Below are 26,938 nucleotides of genomic sequence, written 5' to 3' on the forward strand. Positions count from 1 at the left end.
GAAAAAACGGTTTTGGCCCCGGCCAGAAGGACAGTGTGAGTGCGCCCTTAGCGTCTCTTTGTGGTCATTTAGTGGTTTCCCAGGGGTCTTCACGGGTCCCTGTGCCTGAGGTCTGTTCAGTTTTCCGTCCATGGAAGAGGAGAAGTGATTAAACTCAATTTAAACGTTATTATACGTCGACATAAGCGAGTAACAGCAGCTTCGATATTAAAGGGTTTGGTTTCAGTTACAGGACGATGACTTTGAAACTCGTCCCTCACACAGATGTTAAACGGTTGTAGAGGATTTGTTACCGGGTTGTTTCCGTAGTGCCACACTCCTCTGGGCCACTGCGACGTCAGCAGGATGTCGACCCCTCTGAACTTGGAGCTGCTGGTCAGCGGGGCCACGAGGGCCGACAGATCTTTGGGGGAGAAGCAGTGAGCCGGGGCCGGCTCCTGCAGGGCCTCCCGACCGCTGACGTAGGCGATCTGTAACCCCGACACGCCGGTGAACACGCCGCGCCGACCTGCAATACACACACACACACACACACACACACACACACGTTTAATGATGAAAGGAGACAAAGATCTGAGGAAAATCCTGGCTCTCTGACTGGAGGTGGTTTTGCATCTATTTTTAGTCGTTTTGCATCTTTTTGTGCTGGTTTTGCATCTGTTTTTAGTCATTTTGCATCTTTTTGTGGAGGTTTTACATCTATTTTTAGTCGTTTTGCATCTTTTTGTGGTGGTTTTGCATCTATTTTTAGTCCTTTTGCATCTTTTTGTGGTGGTTTTGCATCTATTTTTAGTCATTTTGCATCTTTTTGTGGTGGTTTTACATCTATTTTTAGTCATTTTGCATCTTTTTGTGGTGGTTTTACATCTATTTTTAGTCGTTTTGCATCTTTTTGTGCTGGTTTTGCATCTATTTTTAGTCATTTTGCATCTTTTTGTGGTAGTTTTGCATCTATTTTTAGTCATTTTGCATCTTTTTGTGGTGGTTTTGCATCTTTTTTACATCATTTTGCATCTTTCTGTGGTGGTTTTGCATCTAACGCTCTGTCTCACCCAGGTACGTGATGTTGTCGGCCAGCTCGCAGCCGTCAGCGCCGCCGAAACACTTCACCGTCTCCTGACTCGCTGCTCCGAGGATGTAGGTGTGGATGGGAGCTGAGGAGGGACAAAAGACGGCGTAGTTAAAGAAAGTGAAACCTTTAAAAACAGCGTGTCGTCCAGGTGTCCGTACCTTTCTTGGCTCCGGTCTTGTACTGCTGCCACTCGGCCTCGGCCTCCGGCGTCGTCCCGAAGAACTCCCCGACACACAGAAGCAGCTGCACAGACACAAAGCACCAGAGTCACTTCCTGTTTCCTCTGGAACCTGAAAAACCTAAACTGGACACGGACTCACGTCGAACTGCCCCGCCTTCTTCTGGATCGTCTGGACTCGGTTGAACAGAGCGTTCAATCGACCTTCAACGTCTCCGCACGCCAACCTGCAAACACACACACGTCAGCACTTCAGTCTGTCTTTACTGTTTCTCCTGTTATTCCTTTAAACGCAGCATTTCAGTTTAATTTATTTCTCTAAACAAGAAACAAACTCTACTCTGGTTCGTTGGTGAACCTGATATTTCAGTTCAGCACCAACACGAGCCTTTCACCCATATGAAGAATTAAATAAAGGAATAAATAGATGCAAACAAATTGTATAAATAAATAAATGCATGGATAAATTTATAAATACATAAATAAAAACATAAATGCATAATGAATGAATAAACAAAATGAGTAAATACATAATTAAATGAACAAATAAGTAAATACATAAATTGTACAAAAACAATAAACGTATAATTAAATGAATGAATTAATAAATACTTAAAATAATTTTCAAATAAATAAATAACCTACATTTATTCATGCATCTCTGTATTTATTTAGACGTTTATTTAATTATTTCTGTTTCATTTAAACGTTTAATTAATTATTTATTCATGTATTTATACATTCATGTAGTGAATTAAACGTTTATTTATTTATTTATTTTTTATTTAAACGTTTATTTATTTATGTATTGATGTAGTGATTGATTAGTCATGTTTAATCCATAAATGTCGGATTATCCGGTCACATGGTTCTTAATGTTTATTCCTTAATAACATAAATAATAACATAAACATATAAATATATATTAAATCTGGTGTTATGTCGCTTTTAAATGACGCAAACGTAAATCAGCTGCATGTTGAACGAGGCAACAAAAACATCAAAAACATGAAAAATTTACGCTTTAATTATAATAAATATTAATATTAAAATATATAAATGTGTATATAATCATTATGAAGTGTTGATAAAGTGTTATGTGTTTATTCCTTAATAATATAAATAATAATATTAAATCTGGTGTTTTGACGCTTTTAAATGACGCAAACTCAAATCAGCTGCATGTTGAACGAGTCTCGTCGCGTTTATTTCGACAAAAACAAGAAAAACATGAAATATTTACGCTTTAATTATAATAAATATTAATATTAATAAATATAAATATGTATATAATCATTATGAAGTGTTGCTAAAGTGAGACTCACACTCTCACCGGCGCCTCCGTCATGTTTCCCTCCTGCTGTAAAAGTTCAAATGTGTGAAACTGATGTTTGTGCCTGAAGCTTCGGTGCGTCGCTGAAAACGGTCCGATGGGAAACAACCGCGGAACCTTTCTCCCTTTTTAAAGAAACACTTTTTATTAACTTCTAAACTTCAGCTGCAGATTAATTTATGTTTTAAATCATCACATTTATTTTGAGTCAGCGTGGATTTTAATGATTTATTCACATTAATTATATTTTAAAAAATCATGTTTGTTTGTTTTTACCCGGACACGTTTCAGGGCGGAGCGCTGGGGTTGCCAGGTTTGCAGATAATTACACACTTTAAAGGTAAAATCGCAAAACCCACTTACTGTCTTTTTTGTTTTTCACAGAGCTTTCAACCACATCACAAGTCTTCTTCATGTTCTGGAGTAAAGGTCAAAAAATTAATTTAACATTCATTAAAACATGTTTCTTATATTTTCTACTAAATTGTATATTATTACATAAAGTATAATATATGTATATATCGTACATATCGTATCGTATGTGTGTATATATATATATTGTATAAGTATAATAAAAAATAAATGAATAGAATGTTTATATATAGTACTAATGCATCGATCATATCATATGATATATATATATATGTATATAACAATACATATATTGCGTATACATATTTATATATAATATATTTTTATTTTGGTCTGATTTATTTATTTGTATATATATTATATCATTTTTATATTATTTAGTATTTTATCTACATTGTTTAATGTATACATATGTATATATAATTAACCCCACTGTTAAAAAGACGTTTTTAAAAATATGTTTTTCCGAAAGAACCAGGTCCAGGTCCAAGCGTGTGAAATGTGTTTCCTCAGGAGGGGGTCTGGAGTCTCCCTTAGAGAGAGGGGGAGAAGTTCAGCATCCGTGAGGAACTCGGAGTAGAGCCGCTGCTCCTTTGCGTTGAAAGGAGCCAGTTGAGGTGGTTCAGGATCATCTGGTGAGGATGAACCCTGGGCGCCTCCCTAGGGAGGTGTTCCAGGCACGTCCAGCTGGGAGGAGGCCTCGGGGAAGACCCAGGACCAGGTGGAGAGATTAGATCTCCACACTGGCCTGGGAACGCCTCAGGATCCCCCAGTTAGAGCTGGTTAATGTGGCCCGGGAAAGGGGAGTTTGGGGTCCCCTGCTAAAGCTGCTGCGCCCGAGACCCGACCCCGGATCAGAGGCTGAAAATGAGATGAGATGTTTTTCCTTAAATTTTCAAAAACCAGGTTTATTTAATTGATGTTTATTTTTATTTAATGTTTAGAAATATATTTTATTACATGTTCTGAATAAAATGTACATATATATATTTAAGCATTTATTTATTCAGACTTAATTCATGTTCTGATAAATAAATAAAATACACTTCTAAAAGTAAAAAGTATGATTTATTAAATAATTGTCTGTTTATATTTATTATTTAAATTTAAATAACTGTATAAATGCAGCATAAATGTATCAACATGTCTAAACACGTGCAGTTTATATGTTTTTATTTATTTATTAACATTTAAAAACACACACACACACATTTATTTAACGTACACATTTATATGTAATAAACAAACAGTTAAAAACGAGTTTTTCCTCAAATTTTCAAAAATCAGGTTTATTTAATTTTAATTTAGGTTAGTTTTTAATTAATATTAATTTGAAATATATTTTATTACATTCTGAATAAAATGTACATATATATATTTTTTAGTCCACATTATAAATGTACACATTTATTTATTGAGACTTAATTCATCTTCTGATAAATAAATAAATAAATAAATAAAATACACTTCTGAAAGTAAAAAGTAGGATTTATTAAAAAAATGTGTTTATGTACATTATTTAAATTCAAATAACTGTATAAACATGTCTAAAAACACACACACACACACACACACACACACACACACACACACACACACACACACACACACACACACACACACACACACACACACACACACACACACACACACACACACACACACACACACACACACACACACACACACACACACACACACAGATGATTTTGCGGGTTATTTCCGGACCTGGCAACCCGCGGCGGCCCTGCTCGGCGGCTGCATCCTGGCACTTCGCTGCATCCTGGTCACCCGGAGTCCCCGGACCGAAAACAGGAAGTAAGCAACCGAATCAAAGGTAAAAATCACTTTCTGTTTGGTGGCCGGTGCCGGTGGCGGCGCGGAGGAAGCGCCAACCGGGAGAAAACCGGGGTTAAAACACCGGAAACACCGCGAAACCCGCACCGACGCCATAAGCTTCACCGTGTCCGCGAACATGGCGCTGGAGATTGTTGTGCGCGGGGAGCTCGCGCCAGACTCCATTCAGAAAAACACCGATTCTACTTTGTTTTGGTGTTTACCGGGAATCACGCGCACTTCTGATGTTGAACTGAAGGTGGATCCTTTAAAGGGGACCCGGTGTTTAATTCGGCATAAACACTTTAACACCAAACACAACACATTTATGTTAATTACGTCAAAACCACCGGAAAACAACGGAAGTCTGCAGAGAGCAGTTACAGCTCAAATACATTTATTTACTTTAATATTAATGTTATTTATGTATAAACTCAACATCAGGCTGGTGTCGGATTAAAACCGTATTTTTAATGACTCAAGTTTCCATAAAGAAATAAAAATGCATGAATATTTGTTAAAATTAATAAATGCATAAATAATATAAATAAACAATAAATAAATAAGTGCATAAATAAAACAAGTAAATACATGATTGAATGAATGCATTTATATTTATAAATTAATAATACATAAATAAATAATTATTATATTAATTATGCATTATATTAATGCATAATTAGATTTATAAATTAATAAATGCATAAATAATATAAATAAATGTGTATAAATAAACAAGTGCATGAATAAAACAAGTAAATACATGATTAAATTAATGCATATTCTCATTTATAAATTAATAATAAATAAATAATTAATGTATATATTAATGCATAATTAGATTTATAAATTAATAAATGCATAAATAATATAAATAAATAATAAACTATGGTATAAATAAATAAGTGCATGAATAAAACAAGTAAATACATGATTAAATTAATGCATTTATATTTATAAATTAATAATAAATAATTATTATATTAATTATGCATTATATTAATGCATAATTAGATTTATAAATTAATAAATGCATAAATAATATATATAAATAAATAATTATATAAATAAATAAGTGCATGAATAAAACAAGTAAATGCATGATTGAATTAATGAATATTCTCATTTATAAATTAATAATAAATACATAAATAAAAATGTATAAATGCATGCTTTATATTTATTTCTACATTTGTGTTCAACTACATTTATTTATTTATTCATGAATTATTGTTGTTTTGTGTAATTTTGCTTTAAATTGGTGTTTTTGTGAAGGAGGTTTGGTTTGAATCCAAGTCAGAGTGTATTGTTTTTTATTCCTTTTTAATGCATTATAGAATAATCTGTAGATAATAATATATTTGGTCCTTTAAGAGGGTTAGGGTTAGGGTTAAAGAGGAGGTGAAGAAGAGAAATTAGAGACACGGGCCTGCTCACACTATCCTCCCGGGCCGAGACCCGGACTTTAGGGTACTTGTCCCCCCTCCCTCTCCCCCCCGCGCCCCAGCCCCGTTTGTGCTCACACTGCCCCGGCCTCGGCCCCGGCCCATGCTTTTTGCTTGTCCGTACGTCATCACGTCATCACGTATGCGTGTGACGTGTCACGTCGTAACACGTCACACGCATTGATAGACGTCATCGCGATGCGTCGCTTTGTTTATAAAATGCGCGCGGTCTTTCAGGGGCTGAGTGGTGATATAGGCGTTAAGTGTTTCTATGTCCAGCCTGCTGCGCTCCTCCTCTAAGCGCCTATAGTCGCCATTGTTGTTGTTGTAAATGTCGGCGCATGGTCCGTCCTTCTATTTTCTATGTCCGAACATGCGCACATAAATGACGTCAGAACCGCCGTAGGCATCGTGCTCGTGCGCGTACACGTGCGCACGCTCGTGCTCGTACATGTTCAAACGGCTCCGCTAAAGCCCACCTATTTCAAGCGGGCCGTGGAGGGCCAGCTGGCCCCAGTTGAGCGTGGAGCGGGTGCGCGCACACTACTTAAAGGTACTAGACTTTAGCTGAAAAACCGGTTTTGGCCGCGGCCAAAAGGATAGTGTGAGCAGGCCCGTGTCTCTAATTTCTCTTCTTCACCTCCTCTTTAACAGGTTTAATCACTTAAAGCTGTTTTTATAAAAGTCATTATCTAATTTATTCTACACACAAACACATTCAGTTGTTTCTCTCAGCACTTTGCACAAGAACAAACAAACATGTTTTACTATATTTACCAAATTACTCTTACTAACATATAATCTTGTTAAATATGTGTTTATTAAATTAAAGCACACAGAACTTACTGCACAAAAATGCTTTAAAACGGAATAAATCTCATTTATTTGACTGTTTTTGGTCGTTTCTGTCACAAGTTAGTGAAACTAACTAATGCACAATTGTGTTTAAGGTGCAGTTTATTAATAAGTTTATTATGCACACGTGCACAATCAAATAATCATCTATGAAAACACAGATTCTGCACAACACATTTATATTAATTATGTCAAATCAGCTGGAAAACAACGTTAGTCTGCAGCGAGCAGTTACAGCTTTACTGATGTGACTGTTATTTATGTTGGTCGGTGTTTTTGTGAAGGACGTTTGGTTTGAATCCAAGTCTTTTGGTCTTTAATTTGATTTTAAAGACAAAACATTTCAGTTCAGCACAAACACTGAAATCAATAATATAAATAAATGCATCAATAATATAAATAAATGCATCAATAATATAAATAAATGCATCAATAATATAAATAAATGCATAAATAATATAAATAAATGCATAAATTATATTAATAAATGCATAAATAATATAAATAAATGCATAAATAAATGAATTAATAAATAAATGCATAAATCATTGTGCAAATAAATCAAACATAAATAAACGTAGCCATGCAAAATTAAATGAATTAATAAACAGATGCATGAAAATTGTATAAATAAATCAGGTTGGTGTCGGATTAAAACCATATTTTATAATGACTATAAAGACTTAAGTCTCCATGAAAACAAGTAAAAATGCACATGAATATTTATTTATTTTTAATATTTATTTATGAATATTTGTTTAAATGAATACATAATATAAATAAATGCAGAATTAAATGAATTAATTCATAAATAATTGTATAAATAAATAAGTGCATGAATAAAACAAGTAAGTACATGATTCAATTAATGCATTTATATTTATATATTGATAATAAAAAATAAATAATGCATTTTATACATTAATTATGCATTTTATTAATGCATAATTACATTTATAAATTAATAAATGCATAAATAATATAAATAAATGCATAAATAATATTAATAAATGCATAAATTATATTAATAAATGCATAAATAATATTAATAAATGCATAAATAATATAAATAAATGCATAAATAATATAAATAAATGCATAAATAATATAAATAAATGCATAAATAATATAAATAAATGCATAAATAATATAAATAAATGCATAAATAACATAAATAAATGCATGATTACATTTATAAATGAATGGATACATAAATAACTGTATAAATAAACTCCAAACTAACTTTACCTTCTGCCGTTCTGCTTCCTCTTCCTCTGCGTCAGCGTTGAACCTGGAGCTGAACGAGCGTCTCTTCCTGTTGTTTGTGGTGATTTCTCATTAAACAGCAGTCGTGTGTGTTTTTGTTTCAGGTGCACGATGAGTTCAGCAGCAGAGGACGACGACGCCGCGGCGTTAGAGAACGTCAAGTCTGTGACTCTGACTCAGGACACTGATGGAAGCATCATCCTGCACTGTGCCGCCAACGGTGGGTACGCACGCACGCACGCAGGCACGCACACAGGCACGCACACAGGCACGCACACACACACACACACACAGGCACGCACACACACACACACACGCACGCATGTAGCAGGCACACATAGCACGCAGGCACACACAAATGCACGCAGGCACACACATGCACGCAGGCACACACAAATGCACGATCGCATGTAGCAGGCACACACGCACGCAGGCACACGCACCACGCATGCACACACGCATGTAGCAGGCACACACGCATGCAGGCACACGCACCACGCATGCACACACGCATGTAGCAGGCACACACACACGCACGATCGCATGTAGCAGGCACACGCACACAGGCACACGCACCACGCATGCACACACGCATGTAGCAGGCACACACGCACGCAGGCACACACATGCACGCAGGCACACACATGCACACAGGCACACACGCATGTAGCAGACACGCACGCAGGCACACACCACGCATGCACACACACACGCACGCACACAGTCACGTAGCAGGCACACACACACGCACGCAGGCACAGTTGTATTTTTTAACCACAGTTAAAAAGACATGTTTTTCTTTATTAATCATAATTATAATTGTTTAAATTAAACAGTTTTTTCCCCGTGTGCAGACGACGACTCGGAGCCTCTTCAGAAGAAGCTCCGCCTCTCGACGGACGGACGTGACGACCCGGACTCGCCGCGCTACTCCGTGGTCACGTTACCGCGTGAGTGAGAGCGCGCACGCTTTCATCCTTAATGTTCAAATCCTGTTTCTTCATAATCATAAATCTGTCTTTTCCGTCTCCTCAGTGTCAGAGAACGACGAAGGCTTCGAGGTGACGATGACGGCCACGGCGGACGGGGACCTCTCCGGGGACAGCGTCGCTCAGATTCAGGTCTCTCAGATTTGATTCCTCATTGTTTGAGCTTTTAAATCACTTTTAAATCACTTTTAAATCCCGTTTATTGACCTTTTATTGACCTTTTATTTGCACTGCTGCTGCTTTTTAACCCAGGTTTTCCTTTGAGCTGCAGCACGAAGCTCTTCTGTGGTTCTTCACAGTTTGTTTTCGCTGTTTTTTGCATTTTTAAACATCATAAAGTTTTTATTTTAACACGTAAAAAAACACTGAGAGTGAATCTGGAGGTCGGGTGGTGACCAGCGTTAAACAATAACCTCATTTTTAGTTCAATAAAATGTACAAATTCACAAATATTCAGGATTTTACTCCAGACATTCTTGTTCTTACGTCTCAACTGTTGTTGTTTAGAAGCCGGTGAGCATTTAGTTTCCTGCAAAACCTTCACAATAAAAGCCCTGTGTCCTTATTTAAAAGCTTTTATTATGAAGCAGCACATAATAAAAGCTTAAAGCTGCATTCTCTCTAATGTCCAGCAGGAGGAGACTCCACTTAAAGCTGCATTCTCTCTAATGTCCAGCAGGAGGAGACTCCACTTAAAGCTGCATTCTCTCTAATGTCCAGCAGGAGGAGACTCCACTTAAAGCTGCATTCTCTCTAATGTCCAGCAGGAGGAGACTCCACTTAAAGCTGCATTCTCTCTAATGTCCAGCAGGAGGAGACTCCACTTAAAGCTGCATTCTCTCTAATGTCCAGCAGGAGGAGACTCCACTTAAAGCTGCATTCTCTCTAATGTCCAGCAGGAGGAGACTCCACTTAAAGCTGCATTCTCTCTAATGTCCAGCAGGAGGAGACTCCACTTAAAGCTGCATTCTCTCTAATGTCCAGCAGGAGGAGACTCCACTTAAAGCTGCATTCTCTCTAATGTCCAGCAGGAGGAGACTCCACTTAAAGCTGTATTCTCTCTAATGTCCAGCAGGAGGAGACTCCACTTAAAGCTGCATTCTCTCTAATGTCCAGCAGGAGGAGACTCCACTTAAAGCTGCATTCTCTCTAATGTCCAGCAGGAGGAGACTCCACTTAAAGCTGCATTCTCTCTAATGTCCAGCAGGGGGAGACTCCACTTAAAGCTGCGTTCTCTCTAATGTCCAGCAGGAGGAGACTCCACTTAAAGCTGCATTCTCTCTAATGTCCAGCAGGAGGAGACTCCACTTAAAGCTGCATTCTCTCTAATGTCCAGCAGGAGGAGACTCCACTTAAAGCTGCATTCTCTCTAATGTCCAGCAGGAGGAGACTCCACTTAAAGCTGCATTCTCTCTAATGTCCAGCAGGAGGAGACTCCACTTAAAGCTGCATTCTCTCTAATGTCCAGCAGGAGGAGACTCCACTTAAAGCTGCATTCTCTCTAATGTCCAGCAGGAGGAGACTCCACTTAAAGCTGCATTCTCTCTAATGTCCAGCAGGAGGAGACTCCACTTAAAGCTGCATTCTCTCTAATGTCCAGCAGGAGGAGACTCCACTTAAAGCTGTATTCTCTCTAATGTCCAGCAGGAGGAGACTCCACTTAAAGCTGCATTCTCTCTAATGTCCAGCAGGAGGAGACTCCACTTAAAGCTGCATTCTCTCTAATGTCCAGCAGGAGGAGACTCCACTTAAAGCTGCATTCTCTCTAATGTCCAGCAGGGGGAGACTCCACTTAAAGCTGCGTTCTCTCTAATGTCCAGCAGGAGGAGACTCCACTTAAAGCTGCATTCTCTCTAATGTCCAGCAGGAGGAGACTCCACTTAAAGCTGCATTCTCTCTAATGTCCAGCAGGAGGAGACTCCACTTAAAGCTGCATTCTCTCTAATGTCCAGCAGGAGGAGACTCCACTTAAAGCTGCATTCTCTCTAATGTCCAGCAGGAGGAGACTCCACTTAAAGCTGCATTCTCTCTAATGTCCAGCAGGAGGAGACTCCACTTAAAGCTGCAGTCTCTCTAATGTCCAGCAGGGGGAGACTCCACTTAAAGCTGCATTCTCTCTAATGTCCAGCAGGAGGAGACTCCACTTAAAGCTGCATTCTCTCTAATGTCCAGCAGGGGGAGACTCCACTTAAAGCTGCATTCTCTCTAATGTCCAGCAGGAGGAGACTCCACTTAAAGCTGCATTCTCTCTATTTTCCAGCAGGAGGAGACTCCACTTAAAGCTGCATTCTCTCTATTTTCCAGCAGGAGGAGACTCCACTTAAAGCTGCGTTCTCTCTAATGTCCAGCAGGAGGAGACTCCACTTAAAGCTGCGTTCTCTCTAATGTCCAGCAGGAGGAGACTCCACTTAAAGCTGCATTTTCTCTAATGTCCAGCAGGAGGAGACTCCACTTAAAGCTGCATTCTCTCTAATGTCCAGCAGGAGGAGACTCCACTTAAAGCTGCATTCTCTCTAATGTCCAGCAGGAGGAGACTCCACTTAAAGCTGCATTCTCTCTAATGTCCAGCAGGGGGAGACTCCACTTAAAGCTGCAATCTAAAAAAGTGCAGTGAAAAACGCCATTACAGTCCAAATATAAATATATATCTGTGTGTGTGTGTGTGTGTGTGTGTGTGTGTGTGTAGATCCTGCAGGAGGACGAGGACTCCCTGTCCCCCGATCAGAAGGCAGACGTGTCCCCCGTCAGTCAGGCCTGGTTCACCACCAAAGAAGACAAAGACACGCTGGCTAACAAAGGTAAGCTAACGTCCGTCACCATTCACTGCGTGCAGATAATGCTTCGGTCACGCGGAGTAACGTTATTTCTCCTTAAAGCGTAAAGACGAATATTTACATTTTCCAGGTCACAAGTGGAAACAGGGCATGTGGTCCAAAGAGGAGATCGACATCCTGATGAGCAACATCGACCGCTACGTGAAGGTACGTCACGTTTCCCCGTTATTCCTGACCGCTACGTGCTTTATGTGAGCGCCTGCGTGTGTGTGTGTGTATACATATACGTGTGTGTGTGTGTGTCAGGGCCGAGGCATCGAGGACCCCGCGGAGATTATTTTTGAGATGTCCAAAGAGGAGAGGAAGGACTTCTACCGCTCCGTGGCGTTGGGGTTGAACCGGCCGCTGTTCGCCGTCTACAGGCGAGTTCTGCGCATGTACGACAACAGGAACCACGTCGGGAAGTGAGTTCACGAGGACACACACCTCACACACGCCTCACACACACCTCACAGATCTGCTGTTCGCTCACGTTGAGTGTTAACGTGTTTGATTTCTCCTCCTGAAGGTACACGCCTGACGAGATCGAGAAGCTAAAAGCGTGAGTAGAACCTTCGCGTCTTCACCTCATGAGCGTTTTTTTATTATTGTTGTCACTTTGATGCTACGCCAGTTTAATTTAACATAATAAACGTCTCCTGCGTGAGCTGGAAATGCCTAAAAAACACTTTAATGTGGGGTTTTTTAAACGTGAAGCTTCAATTTGTCACACTTCTGTTGGTTGTTGTTGTTTTTAGTCGTTTAAAGAATAATAACGTGATTACAAAGTGCAATAATCATTGTTTTCTATGCTGTAGGCGTCAAAACATCCAGTCCTTCACAATAAAAGTACATCAATGCTGTCAAAACATCCAGTCCTTCACAATAAAAGTCCATTAATGCTGTCAAAACATTCAGTCCTTCACAATAAAAGTCCATCAATGCTGTCAAAACATCCAGTCCTTCACAATAAAAGTCCATCAATGCTGTCAAAACATCCAGTCCTTCACAATAAAAGTCCATCAATGCTGTTAAAACATCCAGTCCTTCACAATAAAAGTCCATCAATGCTGTCGAAACATCCAGTCCTTCACAATAAAAGTCCATCAATGCTGTTAAAACATCCAGTCCTTCACAATAAAAGCCCATCAATGTTGTCAAAACATCCAGGACCAAACTTCAGTCCTTCACAATAAAAGTCCATCAATGCTGTCAAAACATCCAGTCCTTCACAATAAAAGCCCATCAATGCTGTCAAAACATCCAGGAACATACTTCAGTCCTTCACAATAAAAGTCCATCAATGCTGTCAAAACATCCAGTCCTTCACAATAAAAGCCCATCAATGCTGTCAAAACATCCAGGACCAAACTTCAGTCCTTCACAATAAAAGTCCATCAATGCTGTCAAAACATCCAGTCCTTCACAATAAAAGCCCATCAATGCTGTCCAAACATCCAGGACCAAACTTCAGTCCTTCACAATAAAAGCCCATCAATGCTGTCCAAACATCCAGGACCAAACTTCAGTCCTTCACAATAAAAGTCCATCAATGCTGTCAAAACATCCAGTCCTTCACAATAAAAGCCCATCAATGCTGTCCAAACATCCAGGACCAAACTTCAGTCCTTCACAATAAAAGCCCATCAATGCTGTCCAAACATCCAGGACCGAACTTCAGTCCTTCACAATAAAAGCCCATCAATGCTGTCAAAACATCCAGGACCAAACTTCAGTCCTTCACAATAAAAGCCCATCAATGCTGTCAAAACATCCAGGACCAAACTTCAGTCCTTCACAATAAAAGCCCATCAATGCTGGTCAAACATCCAGGACCATACTTCAGTCCTTCACAATAAAAGTCCATCAATGCTGTCAAAACATCCAGTCCTTCACAATAAAAGCCCATCAATGCTGTCAAAACATCCAGGACCAAACTTCAGTCCTTCACAATAAAAGCCCATCAATGCTGTCAAAACATCCAGTCCTTCACAATAAAAGCCCATCAATGCTGTCAAAACATCCAGTCCTTCACAATAAAAGCCCATCAATGCTGTTCCGCCTTTTGGCAGAACAAACAATGTTGTGACGTCGTGGTGAATCATTGTTTACAGCATGATGTTTATTTAGTCAATGATCGTCTCATTTAGAGTCAAACAGACCAGAAAGCAGGGGGCGCTTTAGGGGCGGGGCTTCACGGCCACCTGTCAATCAAGATAGAGCTTTAGTAATGTGTATCCGCGGCGACTTTGGACGTTAAAATTGCAGTTAACTTTGTTTTTTTGGTGTTTTCTGGCGTGTTCAGGTTGAAGGAGAAACACGGGAACGACTGGGCGACCATCGGAGCGGCCCTGGGGCGCAGCGCCTCTTCTGTGAAAGACCGCTGCCGACTGATGAAGGACACGTGTAACACCGGTGCGGGTTCCACGCCAACTGGGTTTGTCTGTCACTTTTATTTACGACTTAATTTCCACGTCTTAACGTTGTTGCTGCGTTTTGTTAAAAACAGGTAAATGGAGCGAGGACGAGGAGCGACGGCTCGCCGAGGTCGTGTACGAGATGGCGGGTGTGTCGCCGGGGTCGGCGGTCACGGCGGGCGTTTCCTGGGCGACGGTGGCCGATCAGGTTCGCACGCGCTCGGAGAAACAGTGTCGGTCGAAGTGGTTGAATTATCTGAACTGGAAACACAGCGGAGGAACGGAGTGGATGAAGGAGGACGACCTCAACCTCATACGCAGGTGTGTGTGTGTGTGTGTGTGTGTGTGTGTGTGTGTGTGTGTGTGTGTGTGTGTGTGTGTGTGTGTGTGTGTGTGTGTGTGTGTGTGTGTGTGTGGAGGGAGGAGGAAAACAGGTGAGGAAACAAGAGAGGAAAGGAGAGGAGGAAACAAGAGAGGAGAGGAAACAAGAGAGGAGGAAACAAGAGAGGAAACAGGAGAGGAAACGGGAGAGGAGGAAACAGGAGAGGAGGAAACAAGAGAGGAGGAAACAAGAGAGGAAACGAGAGGAGGAAACAGGAGAGGAAACAAGAGAGGAGAGGAAACGAGAGAGGAGGAAACAGGAGAGGAAACGAGAGAGGAGGAAGCAGGAGAGGAAACGAGAGGAGGAAACAGGAGAGGAAACAAGAGAGGAGGAAACAAGAGAGGAAACAAGAGAGGAGGAAACAAGAGAGGAAGCAAGAGAGGAGGAAACAGGAGAGGAAACAGGTGAGGAAACAAGAGAGGAAGCAAGAGAGGAGGAAACAAGAGAGGAGGAAACAGGAGAGGAAACAAGAGAGGAGGAAACAAGAGAGGAAGCAGGGAAAAGGAGAGGAAATAGGACAGGAAAGGATAAAGGAGAGGAAACAAACAAGAGGAGAGGAAACAAGAGGAGGAAACAGGAAAAAGGAGAGGAAACAGGAGTGGAGGAAACAGGAAACAGGAGAGGAAACAAGAGAGGAAGCAAGAGAGGCGAGGAAACAAGAGGAGAGGAAACAGGAGAGGAGGAAACAGGAGAGGAAAGAGGAAACGAGGAGAGGAGAGGAAACAAGAGAGGAGAGGAAATAGGAAACGAGAGGTAATAGGAGAGGAAACAGGAAACGAGCGTGTCAGCATGAAGCCACACGACGGCGTGTCAAAGTTAAAGCGGCGTGTTTCAGGATATCGGAGCTGGAGGTGGAGGACGAGAACGAAATCAAGTGGGAGGACCTGGCGGGCGGGTGGAGCAGCGTGCGCTCGCCTCAGTGGCTGCGGTCGAAGTGGTGGAGCATCAAGAGACAAGTGGCCAATCACAAAGAGATCCCGTTCGACGGTACACGCCCCCTCGCCGCTGAATCACTCATATTTGCGTTATTACGAGAAACCGCAGACACGTGTTGACGCTCCGACCTGTTTCAGTCCTGCTGAAGGGGCTCCAGGAGCTCATGGCGTCCTCGCAGACCGCCTCCGGACCAGGATCCCCGTCCCCGTCTTCGCTCCAGATCCGACTCACCCGGTTGGAGGAGAGCGGCGGCGTTGGCGGCGGCCCGGCCCCCAGCTCCGTGGCGGCGCTGCAGATTCCCGTACAGATCCCGCTGCAGATCACACACCTGGGTGAGAGCGGTTATTAGATTGTTAACGGTTGAAACGGCGCTCTATGCTGATGACACGTCCGTTTATTACCACGAATACTGACCCCGTGTGTTTCTCCGTGACCCCCAGACTCTGCAGGTGCAGCCGGCGACGCTGAGACCATCACGCTGAACGCAGGAGCCCTGCAGACCTTCGAGATCCTGCCCGTAAGAACACGCCGTCTACCACGAGGAGGAGAGGGAAGGAGGAGAGGAGAGGAAACAAGGAGAGGAGAGGAAACAAGGAGAGGAGGAGAGAGGAAGCAAGGAGGGGAGAGGAAACAAGGAGAGGAGAGGAAACAAGGAGAGGAAACGAGGAGAGGAGAGAGGAAACAAGGAGAGGAGAGGAAACAAGGAGAGGAGAGGAAACTAGGAAAGGAAACGAGGAGAGGAAAGGAGACAAGGAGAGGAGAGAGGAAACAAGGTGGGGAGAGGGAACAAGGAGAGGAAACAAAGAGAGGAGGAGAGAGGAAGCAAGGAGAGGAGAGGAGAGGAAACAAGGAGAGGAGAGGAAACAAGGAGAGGAGAGGAAAGGAAACTAGGAGAGGAGAGGGAACAAGGAGAGGAAAGGAAAGGAAACTAGGAGAGGAGAGGGAACAAGGAGAGGAAAGGAAACAAGGAGAGGAAAGGAAACAAGGAGAAGAGAGAGGAAGCAAGGAGGGGAGAGGAAACAAGGAGAGGAGAGGAGAGGAAACAAGGAGAGGAGAGGAAACAAGGAGAGGAGAGGAAACGAGGAGAGGAGAGGAAACAAGGAGAGGAGAGGGAACAAGGAGAGGAAACAAGGAGAGGAGAGGGAACAAGGAGAGGAGAGGAAACAAGGAGAGGAGAGGGAACAAGGAGAGGAGAGGGAACAAGGAGGGGAGGGAACAAAGAGAGGAGAGGAAAGGAAACAAGGAGAGGAAAGGAAACCAGGAGAGGAAACAAAAAAGGAAAGGGAACAAGGAGAGGAGAGGAAACAAGCAGAGGAGAGGAAACAAGGAGAGGAGAGGAAACAAGCAGAGGAGAGGAAACAAGGAGAGGAGAGGAAACAAGCAGGAGAGGAAACAAGGAGAGGAGAGGAAACAAGGAGAGGAGGAGAGAGGAAGCAAGGAGGGGAGAGGAAACAAGGAGAGGAGAGGAAACAAGGAGAGGAAACGAGGAGAGGAGAGAGGAAACAAGGAGAGGAGAGGAAACAAGGAGAGGAGAGGAAACTAGGAAAGGAAACGAGGAGAGGAAAGGAGACAAGGAGAGGAGAGAGGAAACAAGGTGGGGAGAGGGAACAAGGAGAGGAAACAAAGAGGAGGAGAGAGGAAGCAAGGAGAGGAGAGGAGAGGAAACAAGGAGAGGAGAGGAAACAAGGAGAGGAGAGGAAAGGAAACTAGGAGAGGAGAGGGAACAAGGAGAGGAAAGGAAAGGAAACTAGGAGAGGAGAGGGAACAAGGAGAGGAAAGGAAACAAGGAGAGGAAAGGAAACAAGGAGAAGAGAGAGGAAGCAAGGAGGGGAGAGGAAACAAGGAGAGGAGAGGAGAGGAAACAAGGAGAGGAGAGGAAACAAGGAGAGGAGAGGAAACGAGGAGAGGAGAGGAAACAAGGAGAGGAGAGGGAACAAGGAGAGGAAACAAGGAGAGGAGAGGGAACAAGGAGAGGAGAGGAAACAAGGAGAGGAGAGGGAACAAGGAGAGGAGAGGGAACAAGGAGGGGAGGGAACAAAGAGAGGAGAGGAAAGGAAACAAGGAGAGGAAAGGAAACCAGGAGAGGAAACAAAAAAGGAAAGGGAACAAGGAGAGGAGAGGAAACAAGCAGAGGAGAGGAAACAAGGAGAGGAGAGGAAACAAGCAGGAGAGGAAACAAGGAGAGGAGAGGAAACAAGCAGGAGAGGAAACAAGGAGAGGAGAGGAAACAAGCAGGAGAGGAAACAAGGAGAGGAGAGGAAACAAGCAGAGGAGAGGAAACAAGGAGAGGAGAGGAAACAAGCAGAGGAGAGGAAACGAGAAGGGGTAACAAGGAAAGGAGACAAAATGAGAGGAGAGGAAACAAAAAAAGGAAAGGAAACAAAACAGCAGTACCACCTGCTGCCTGAGTGGCTGCTGATGGGCCGTGGGGGCGCTGTTTCACCACAACACAAATGCTGTTTTTTTTGTCTCCAGTCCTTCCACCTGCAGCCCACCGGCACCCCGGGGACCTACTTCCTCCAGACGACGTCCAATCAGGGGCTGCCGCTCAGCCTCTCCACCAGTCAGGGCCTCCCGCTCAGCCTGGCCAATAACAACACGGTTACCCTGACGACAGGCTCCTCCCCCTCCTCACACGAACACATCATCCTCCACAGCCTGTCGGTCAGTTAAAGACGGCGCCGCTGATGAGGTCATCAACGCGCGTCGCTCTCCTAAAAATGCTGAAAATAGTCAAAATGTTAAAAAATAAAAAAATGTTAGAAATAGTTCATGTTGAAAATGTGTGTGTGCGTGTGTGTGTGTGCACGCGTGTGTGTTTCTGCGCGTGTGTGTGTGTGTGTGTGTGTGTGTGCGTGTGTGTGTCTTCAGGCGGACGGCCTCTGCTCCGGCGAAGGCGTCATCATCCAGACCGTCACCTCTGACCCCGCCTCCTCAGACCCTCTCAGCCAATCACAGCTGGTCGGGGAGACGGAGGGGCGGGGCCAGGACGACCGCCTCGACGCCACCAGTCTCCTAGAGGAGTCCGAGAACGTTGCCACGGAAACTCAGGAGCCAATCACAGACGGCCTCACTGACGAGGTTTTTCCTGCTTCTTTTTAATATTGAGTATTTATTATTTTCTATAACTATGTAATAATACAGAGCTTTTCAAATTAAAAGCATTATAATAAATAAAAATAAGATTAATGTCAAATAAGTATGGAAGCTGAGCATTAAAAATAAAATGACGAGTCAAGTGTGTGTGTGTGTGTGTGTGTGTCAGGAGCTGAGCTCACCGTCTGTCGAGGGTCCAGTGGTGCATTCTGGGATAACATCTGGGAGCACTGTGCTGATTGTGTCTCCTCCCAACATCAGCAGCACACTAACAGGTCTCTCACACACACACACACACACACACACACACACACACACACACACACACACACACACACACACACACACACACACACACACACACACACACACACACACACACACACACACACACACACACACACACACACACACACACACACACACACACACACACACACACACCTAAGTTTTACGACCTCCCTTTTGTCCTCAGATCCGATCCTGGAGAACCAGGACGGCTCCGACTGAGACGGACGGACGGACGGACAGGAGGACGCTGCTTCCTGTGTCTTCATGAAGCCGCTGCACACGATGACAACAGCAAAGACGGCGCCCGTCTGCGAACACGTTTAAAAATACACGTGCGGTTCTAAACACGCCTGTCTGTGTGTGTGTGTGTGTGTGTGTGTGTGTGTGTGTGTGTGTGTGTGTGTGTGTGTGTGTGTGTGTGTGTGTGTGTGTGTGTGTGTGTGTGTGTGTGTGTGTGTGTGTGAGTGTGTGAGTGAGCTTCTGACCGAACCCCCTGGATGAAATGTGAACGCGCCGACAGACGTCCTGCAGCGCCAAAGAGACTCTAAAGACTGAAGGACGTGACAAACACAAAAACTAATGTTCATATGTAAATAATAAAATAAAAACGACAAGAATGGAGTGATTCCCCTTATTGATGATAAGAAATTAAATAGTTTTAATTTGTTTTGCACTTTAATTTAAATGATAATGAGGCTCATTTATTCTCTAAGATTAAAAGAAACAAACAAATATGCAAATTTTAATGTGATTTCAGTGTAAATGTGATTTAAATTAAAACTTTTAAAATAATCACTTCATATTTCAAAATGCTTCCATACTTTATGTTTTAGTCTATTTGTTTATATTTTTGGATAATTAGCATAATTAAAAGTATGCCGAATTAACTATTAGTAGTGTGTGTTTACAATAAACCCATAAATGTTCACACAGAGACACAAAACCACTACAAAGAGACAGAAAACAACCACAAAGAGACACAAAACCACTACAAAGAGACACAAAACGACCACAAAGAGACACAAAACAACTACAAAGAGACACAAAACGACCACAAAGAGACACAAAACAACCACAAAGAGACACAAAACGAACCCCACTTATTTAAATGTCCCATAAGATTTGTTGGTACAGACTTCCTCGTTAAGTTTTAGCCTTTATTAGCCGACATTTAGGCTAATTAGTAATTAACTAATTCATATTTCCAATAAGAAATATAAAATAATCTCAGAATAATCAGAAAGGAGGAAGTTTGTCATTATTTTGACATGATAAATTACATTTTTCCCATCACATTGGCACTAATGTGCTTCCATACCTGATGTTTTAGTGTGTATTTGTTTATATTTTTGGCTAATTAGCATAATTAAAAGTATGCCGAATTAACTCTTAGTAGTGTGTGTTTACAATAAACCCATAAATGTCCACAAAGAGACACAAAACGACCACAAAGAGACACAAAACGACCACAAAGAGACACAAAACGACCACAAAGAGACAAAACGACCACAAAGAGACAGAAAACGACCACAAAGCGACATAAAACCACCACGAAGAGACACAAAACAACCACAAAGAGACACAAAGCAACCACAAAGAGACACAAAACAACCACAAAGAGACACAAAACAACTACAAAGAGACAAAACAACCACAAAGAGACACAAAACGACCACAAAGAGACACAAAACGACCACAAAGAGACACAAAACAACAACAAAGTGACACAAAACAGCCACAAAGAGACAAAACAACCACAAAGAGACAAAACAACCACAAAGAGACAAAAAACGACCACAAAGAGACAGAAAATGACCACAAAGAGACACAAAACGACCACAAAGAGACACAAAACGACCACAAAGAGACAGAAAACAACAACAAAGTGACACAAAACAGCCACAAAGAGACAAAACAACCACAAAGAGACAAAAAACGACCACAAAGAGACAGAAAATGACCACAAAGAGACAGAAAATGACCACAAAGAGACACAAAACGACCACAAAGAGACACAAAACAACCACAAAGACACAGAAAATGAACCCACTTCTTTAAATGTCCCGTAAGATTTGTTGGTACAGACCTCCTCATTAAGTTTTAGCCTTTATTTGCCGACATTTAGGCTAATTAGTAATTAAATAATTAATATTTCTAATAAAACATCTCAGAATAATCAGAAAGGAGGAAGTTTGTCATTATTTTGACATGATAAATTACATTTTTCCCATCACATTGGCACTAATGTGCTTCCATACCTGATGTTTTAGTGTGTATTTGTTTATATTTTTGGCTAATTAGCATAATTAAAAGTATGCCGAATTAACTCTTAGTAGTGTGTGTTTACAATAAACCCATAAATGTCCACAAAGAGACACAAAACGACCACAAAGAGACACAAAACGACCACAAAGAGACACAAAACGACCACAAAGAGACAAAACGACCACAAAGAGACAGAAAACGACCACAAAGCGACATAAAACCACCACGAAGAGACACAAAACAACCACAAAGAGACACAAAGCAACCACAAAGAGACACAAAACAACCACAAAGAGACACAAAACAACTACAAAGAGACAAAACAACCACAAAGAGACACAAAACGACCACAAAGAGACACAAAACGACCACAAAGAGACACAAAACAACAACAAAGTGACACAAAACAGCCACAAAGAGACAAAACAACCACAAAGAGACAAAACAACCACAAAGAGACAAAAAACGACCACAAAGAGACAGAAAATGACCACAAAGAGACACAAAACGACCACAAAGAGACACAAAACGACCACAAAGAGACAGAAAACAACAACAAAGTGACACAAAACAGCCACAAAGAGACAAAACAACCACAAAGAGACAAAAAACGACCACAAAGAGACAGAAAATGACCACAAAGAGACAGAAAATGACCACAAAGAGACACAAAACGACCACAAAGAGACACAAAACAACCACAAAGACACAGAAAATGAACCCACTTCTTTAAATGTCCCGTAAGATTTGTTGGTACAGACCTCCTCATTAAGTTTTAGCCTTTATTTGCCGACATTTAGGCTAATTAGTAATTAAATAATTAATATTTCTAATAAAACATCTCAGAATAATCAGAAAGGAGGAAGTTTGTCTTTATTTTGACATGATAAATTACATTTTTTCCATCACATTGGCACTAATGTGCTTCCATACCTTATGTTTTAGTGTGTATTTGTTTATATTTGTGGCTAATTAGCATAATTAAAAGTATGCCGAATTAACTATTAGTAGTGTGTGTTTACAATAAACCCATAAAAGTTAACACAACCTTCACTGCGTCACTTTGAAACTGAGTTAAACTTTAAAATGTGGTTTTTCTCAGTGAGGTCCGGAGCGTCTTTGTTGTGGTTGTTTTAAACGGGTTCACGGACGTTTCCTCGGGTTCACATCAGATAAAATCACTTCCCCTGAAACTTTGAGTCCCGCTGAATCTAAAAACGTGTGTTTCATGTGTGTGAGCTGAGTCACGGACTCCAAAATCACCTTCATTGCCTCCGTGAGTTGCGTTTGTCGCCTCCTCCGCAGCTGAAATCAGCCGTTAAACCACAACAACGGACTTCCGGTGGTTTCTGAAGCGCTGTCCCTTTGAAACACACTGTCCGCCATTTTGTTTCAGTGCTTCATCGATCGGCGGCTCCGATATTTGCGTGAACCGCCGCTTTATCCGTCAAATCCACTTTGTGTTGAGTTGAAGCTGCTGCTGTTTACAGGTGCAGTTCTCTGTTCACACCACAGGGGGCGCTGTTGGACAGCACACTTGCACTTAATACTATTTATATTATTATTATTATTATTATTATTATTATTATTATTATTAATATATTTGTGAGGTGGAAGCTGCTGCTGTTTACAGGTGCAGTTCTCTGTTCAGACCACAGGGGGCGCTGTTGGACAGCACACCTGCACTTAATACTATTTATATTATTATTATTATTATTATTATTATTAATATATTTGTGAGGTGGAAGCTGCTGCTGTTTAAAGGTGCTGTTCCCTGTTCAGACCACAGGGGGGCGCTGTTGGACAGCACACCTGCACATGATGCTGTTATTAATACTATTTATATTTATTATTATTATTATTATGTTTGTGAGGTGTTAGGAACCAATGGGTTAATTATTTATTATTTTTTTTATTTATAAAATATTTCAGCTGATAAAGTTTATCACCCAGTTAATAACAGACTAGAGTAAAAACTGTTTATTTTAATTATAATAATTCAATTCAATTTTATTTATAGTGCCAAATCATAACAAAAGTTATCTCAGGACACTTTACAGAGAAGGTAAAGTACATTCACTAAATTAATTTAAAAACAAATAAATAAAAAGAATTCAAAGAGTCGACTTTTACTTGTTTTCTAGTCATTTTTCGTCACTTTGGGGTCATTGTGCACTTTTTTTAGATGGTTTTCTATGTGTTCATTAAGTTTCTCCTTGTTGTGTCTAATTTTACCTCCATTTTAGTCATTTTGCATCTTTTTGTGATTGTCTTGTAGTCATTTTACGTTTCTATGTCATCGTTTGGTTTCTCTCTGTGGTCATTTTACATCTATTTTAATTCATTTTGTCGTCATTTTGTTGTCTCCATGTGGTCGTTTAGCATCTCTTTGCATCCCTATAGTCAGTTTTGAGATAAACATCATTTACCATCTTTGTGATCATTTTGTGGGGTTTTTTTCAGCAACATTTTATGAGACAGGGCCCCTGGGCCTGAGCCCGGTAGACCCGTTCAGTCCATCCATGCCTGGCGGTGAATACTTACTTTAAGGGCGCACTCACACTGTCCATCCGTACCGTGCCCAAACAGGTTTCAGACGTGTTACGGCGTGATGACGTATAGGCAGCAAGAAGCATTCTCCGAGGCCCAGGTAGTGTGAGTACAAACGGGCCTGGAGGGGGAGACAAGGACCCTAAAGCACGGGGCACGGGACGGAGGCACAGTGGGAGGGCGCCCTAAATTATAACCAGGCCAAATTTGAATTCACAAACAGCTGGTGCAACCTTTTATTCAGTATAACAGTTTTTACCTTGACTTTATAGAACTTTTTAAAGAAAGACAAAATAAATCCAATGCGTTTATTGACTTCCTGAACAGCACGCGTGATGAATGCAACGACACGACGGTCTAAATGTTACGTACCAGCTTCAAAGACATTTGACAGTGAGCCCACCAACTTTGCCCTCTCTAAGATACTTTGCAACAGCCCCGGACTTCCACGATCCTCGTCCACGAACCAAAAACACACAGTCAACCTTTTATCTTTGTTTTTTGGCTTTTACTTCCAAATCTGCTTCCAGTTCTCCTCTTTAAGGCACTCGCTGGTGGCAAAAAGAAGGCAGAGAGAAGCTTTGTTGGTGGAGGAATAGAGAGATAGAGACTGTTTTTTAAAGACAAATATCGTTCTCCACGTAGATCTGATGTTTTAACAGTTATCAAACGTACAGAGGGAGCACAGATTACAGATTGAGCGCGTAGAATTGAACATATCTAAACATCCAAGTCTTCTTCTGGCACTGAAAACAACCTCCCAACACGTTACACATTTGTTTTTATAAAAGTACCACCAGATTAGTTCATACGCGATAGATCGCTCCCCTCGTTCTGCGGCCCAAGCCTCGGGAATCACACACACACACACCCCAACACTAGATCATTTCCTGGAAGTTATTTGGCACCGAAGCTTTTCGTTAACTGGGGGAGAAACGCCCGAAACAAAGCTTAAGAAGAAGCCAAGATGGGTTTCAGTCTGTGCACGTGGAGGTGATGCGGCGCCAAAACTCCGGTCACTTCGGGAGGAAGTATCTGAGACACGAGTGGAAACATCCCAGCGCCAGCCTCGAGGTCGTATTGCGTCAGAATCGAAAGACGCAGTTTGTAAATCGTCGATAAATCAAACGTCCGAGACAAAAAAAAAAAAAAAAAAGCGACTCCCAGAAGGCGATGGGGGTTCGTCGTCCGACTTACAAACCGCGCATTCGTTCTTTTAACTCAAGCACTACGTAAAACACGTCGTCCGAGCTCAGAGGGCAAAGAATAATGCGGATACACGATGAATCTACGGTGCAGATGATTAATACGTAGGAGGAGATGAATCAGTTCATTTACACTTAAAGCAGAAACCCAAAGACGACTGCAGATGTTCCCGTAACTTGGTCCGAGGTTCACGCAACCGAACTAAACAGATTTCTGATTAAAATGAACATTGCGGAACATTTAACGGGCGGAATAAGGAGGCGGCCATCATTAGGAGGCACGTTCAGAGGCCGCGGAACATTTAGTCGCGCAAAAATACAAAACGTCCCGTACGTAGAAAGAGAGGATACTTGGAAACGAGACAACGCGTTTGTATTCGTGCGCAGGAATGTATGGAAGATTTAAAATGCTGAAATGAAACGAAATACAAAGCACACAGTAAATTGTTTGGCTTTTTAAGCGTTCAACTATCACAACTCACGTTAAAAAGGCAAGTTTTTTATGCTCAGTGACGTGTTTGTTTCCATTTTGACGACACCGACGCCAAAAAGGTTTTCACGTGACGTCACGATAAAAAAAAGACAGAGTTATTAAAGAAAAAGCTAAATTACTGTTCTTTAAATGTGGGTTTTTCATTGAATTATAAATGCATAACATGGAAGTATACATATATATAACTATAACAATGTGCATTTTTATTTTATTTATTAGCTCAATTTGTTTTTACACATTTTAAATCTTCCACAGAATAAAGTGACGATTGTTTTCTGACCGCGTGTTTTAAACGTACGTACCTTTAAATGAACATTTTTTAAATTCATGTTGCAGCTTTGGGAACAACGTCAATGCGTGATAGAGAAATAGACCCTATAATAACTGCTTTAATACACTTTAACTTTAATTTCAGATTTATTTAAAGCCTTTTCGGAGGATCCGCAGTTACTCCGTCTTCAGAAGACGCTAATTTGTACTCGTATGTGCGCGGTAAAAGAAACGCAGCGTTGTGTATATATATATATATATACGTGTGAAGGGAGCGTGTGAAATCATACAGATTATAAAAAACAAATCACACTTGACAGTAAAAAAAAGTGTTTGGCTGTTTAGACACATGATTAGGCAGTCGTGATTTTTCACAGAAAAGTAAAAACAAGCTGGTCCTCGGCAACAAAAACACACACTCACACACACACGCGCACTTACGCACAGGCTATGACATCATGGACCAACCTGAATAAGCTTAAGTGGCATTGAATCAGACCCTTAAAAGAGATAATTTGCATGTATATGGAAATGCTTTAAAGCCTGCACACAAAGAACTAAACAGGATGCGATTATTGAGCAGTGTCATCAGCATAGAAACATATAATCCCATATGAAAAACAACATTTTGGCCACATTATATAAAAGCCGGCTGGATTTTTTTGGACATCGTACCCTGAAGTCACTCTCAAAGACAAACAAAGACCTCTGATTGGCCAGTGGTTGTGTACCGTTAGTGGGTTTTCATTTCATTATTTGTATTCGAGCAAGAAAGCGTTTGTTTTGTTGTTTGAACTTTTTAGGATGGAAACCGTTCTCCGTCGCTGACGAGAGATCGCATTTCCCCGTTGGCTGTTAGAGAGGTGTTCGCCTC

General features: G+C 41.4%; 2 protein-coding genes across 2 annotated transcripts in view; one reads left to right on the forward strand and one right to left on the reverse strand.

The window, feature by feature from the left end:
* Nucleotides 1–2,647, reverse strand: part of cwf19l1 (CWF19 like cell cycle control factor 1) — a 7,939-nt gene extending 5,292 nt beyond the window's left edge. Inside the window, exons 1-5 of the mRNA XM_083935578.1 lie at nt 2,576–2,647; nt 1,393–1,477; nt 1,231–1,315; nt 1,053–1,154; nt 294–508 (exon numbers count right to left, since the gene is read on the reverse strand). Coding sequence (XP_083791704.1) covers nt 294–508; nt 1,053–1,154; nt 1,231–1,315; nt 1,393–1,477; nt 2,576–2,598 — 510 coding nt within the window. The 5' untranslated portion in view covers nt 2,599–2,647. The remainder of the gene's footprint in view (nt 1–293; nt 509–1,052; nt 1,155–1,230; nt 1,316–1,392; nt 1,478–2,575) is intronic.
* A 2,062-nt stretch (nt 2,648–4,709) lies between these two features.
* On the forward strand, nt 4,710–19,696 carry dmtf1 (cyclin D binding myb-like transcription factor 1). Its single transcript, XM_083935003.1, has 17 exons — nt 4,710–4,792; nt 8,462–8,577; nt 9,212–9,307; nt 9,393–9,478; nt 12,033–12,144; nt 12,251–12,327; nt 12,427–12,584; nt 12,689–12,721; nt 14,465–14,574; nt 14,669–14,897; nt 15,794–15,945; nt 16,032–16,226; nt 16,335–16,411; nt 18,370–18,558; nt 18,766–18,975; nt 19,160–19,265; nt 19,466–19,696. Exons 2-17 carry the CDS (start codon nt 8,469–8,471, stop codon nt 19,498–19,500), a joined length of 1,974 nt encoding a protein of 657 aa, XP_083791129.1. The 5' UTR covers nt 4,710–4,792; nt 8,462–8,468; the 3' UTR covers nt 19,501–19,696.
* The last annotated feature ends 7,242 nt before the right edge of the window (nt 19,697–26,938 follow it).

Source organism: Echiichthys vipera, assembly GCF_963691815.1.
Source record: "Echiichthys vipera genome assembly, chromosome: 20".
NCBI lineage: Eukaryota > Metazoa > Chordata > Actinopteri > Perciformes > Trachinidae > Echiichthys > Echiichthys vipera.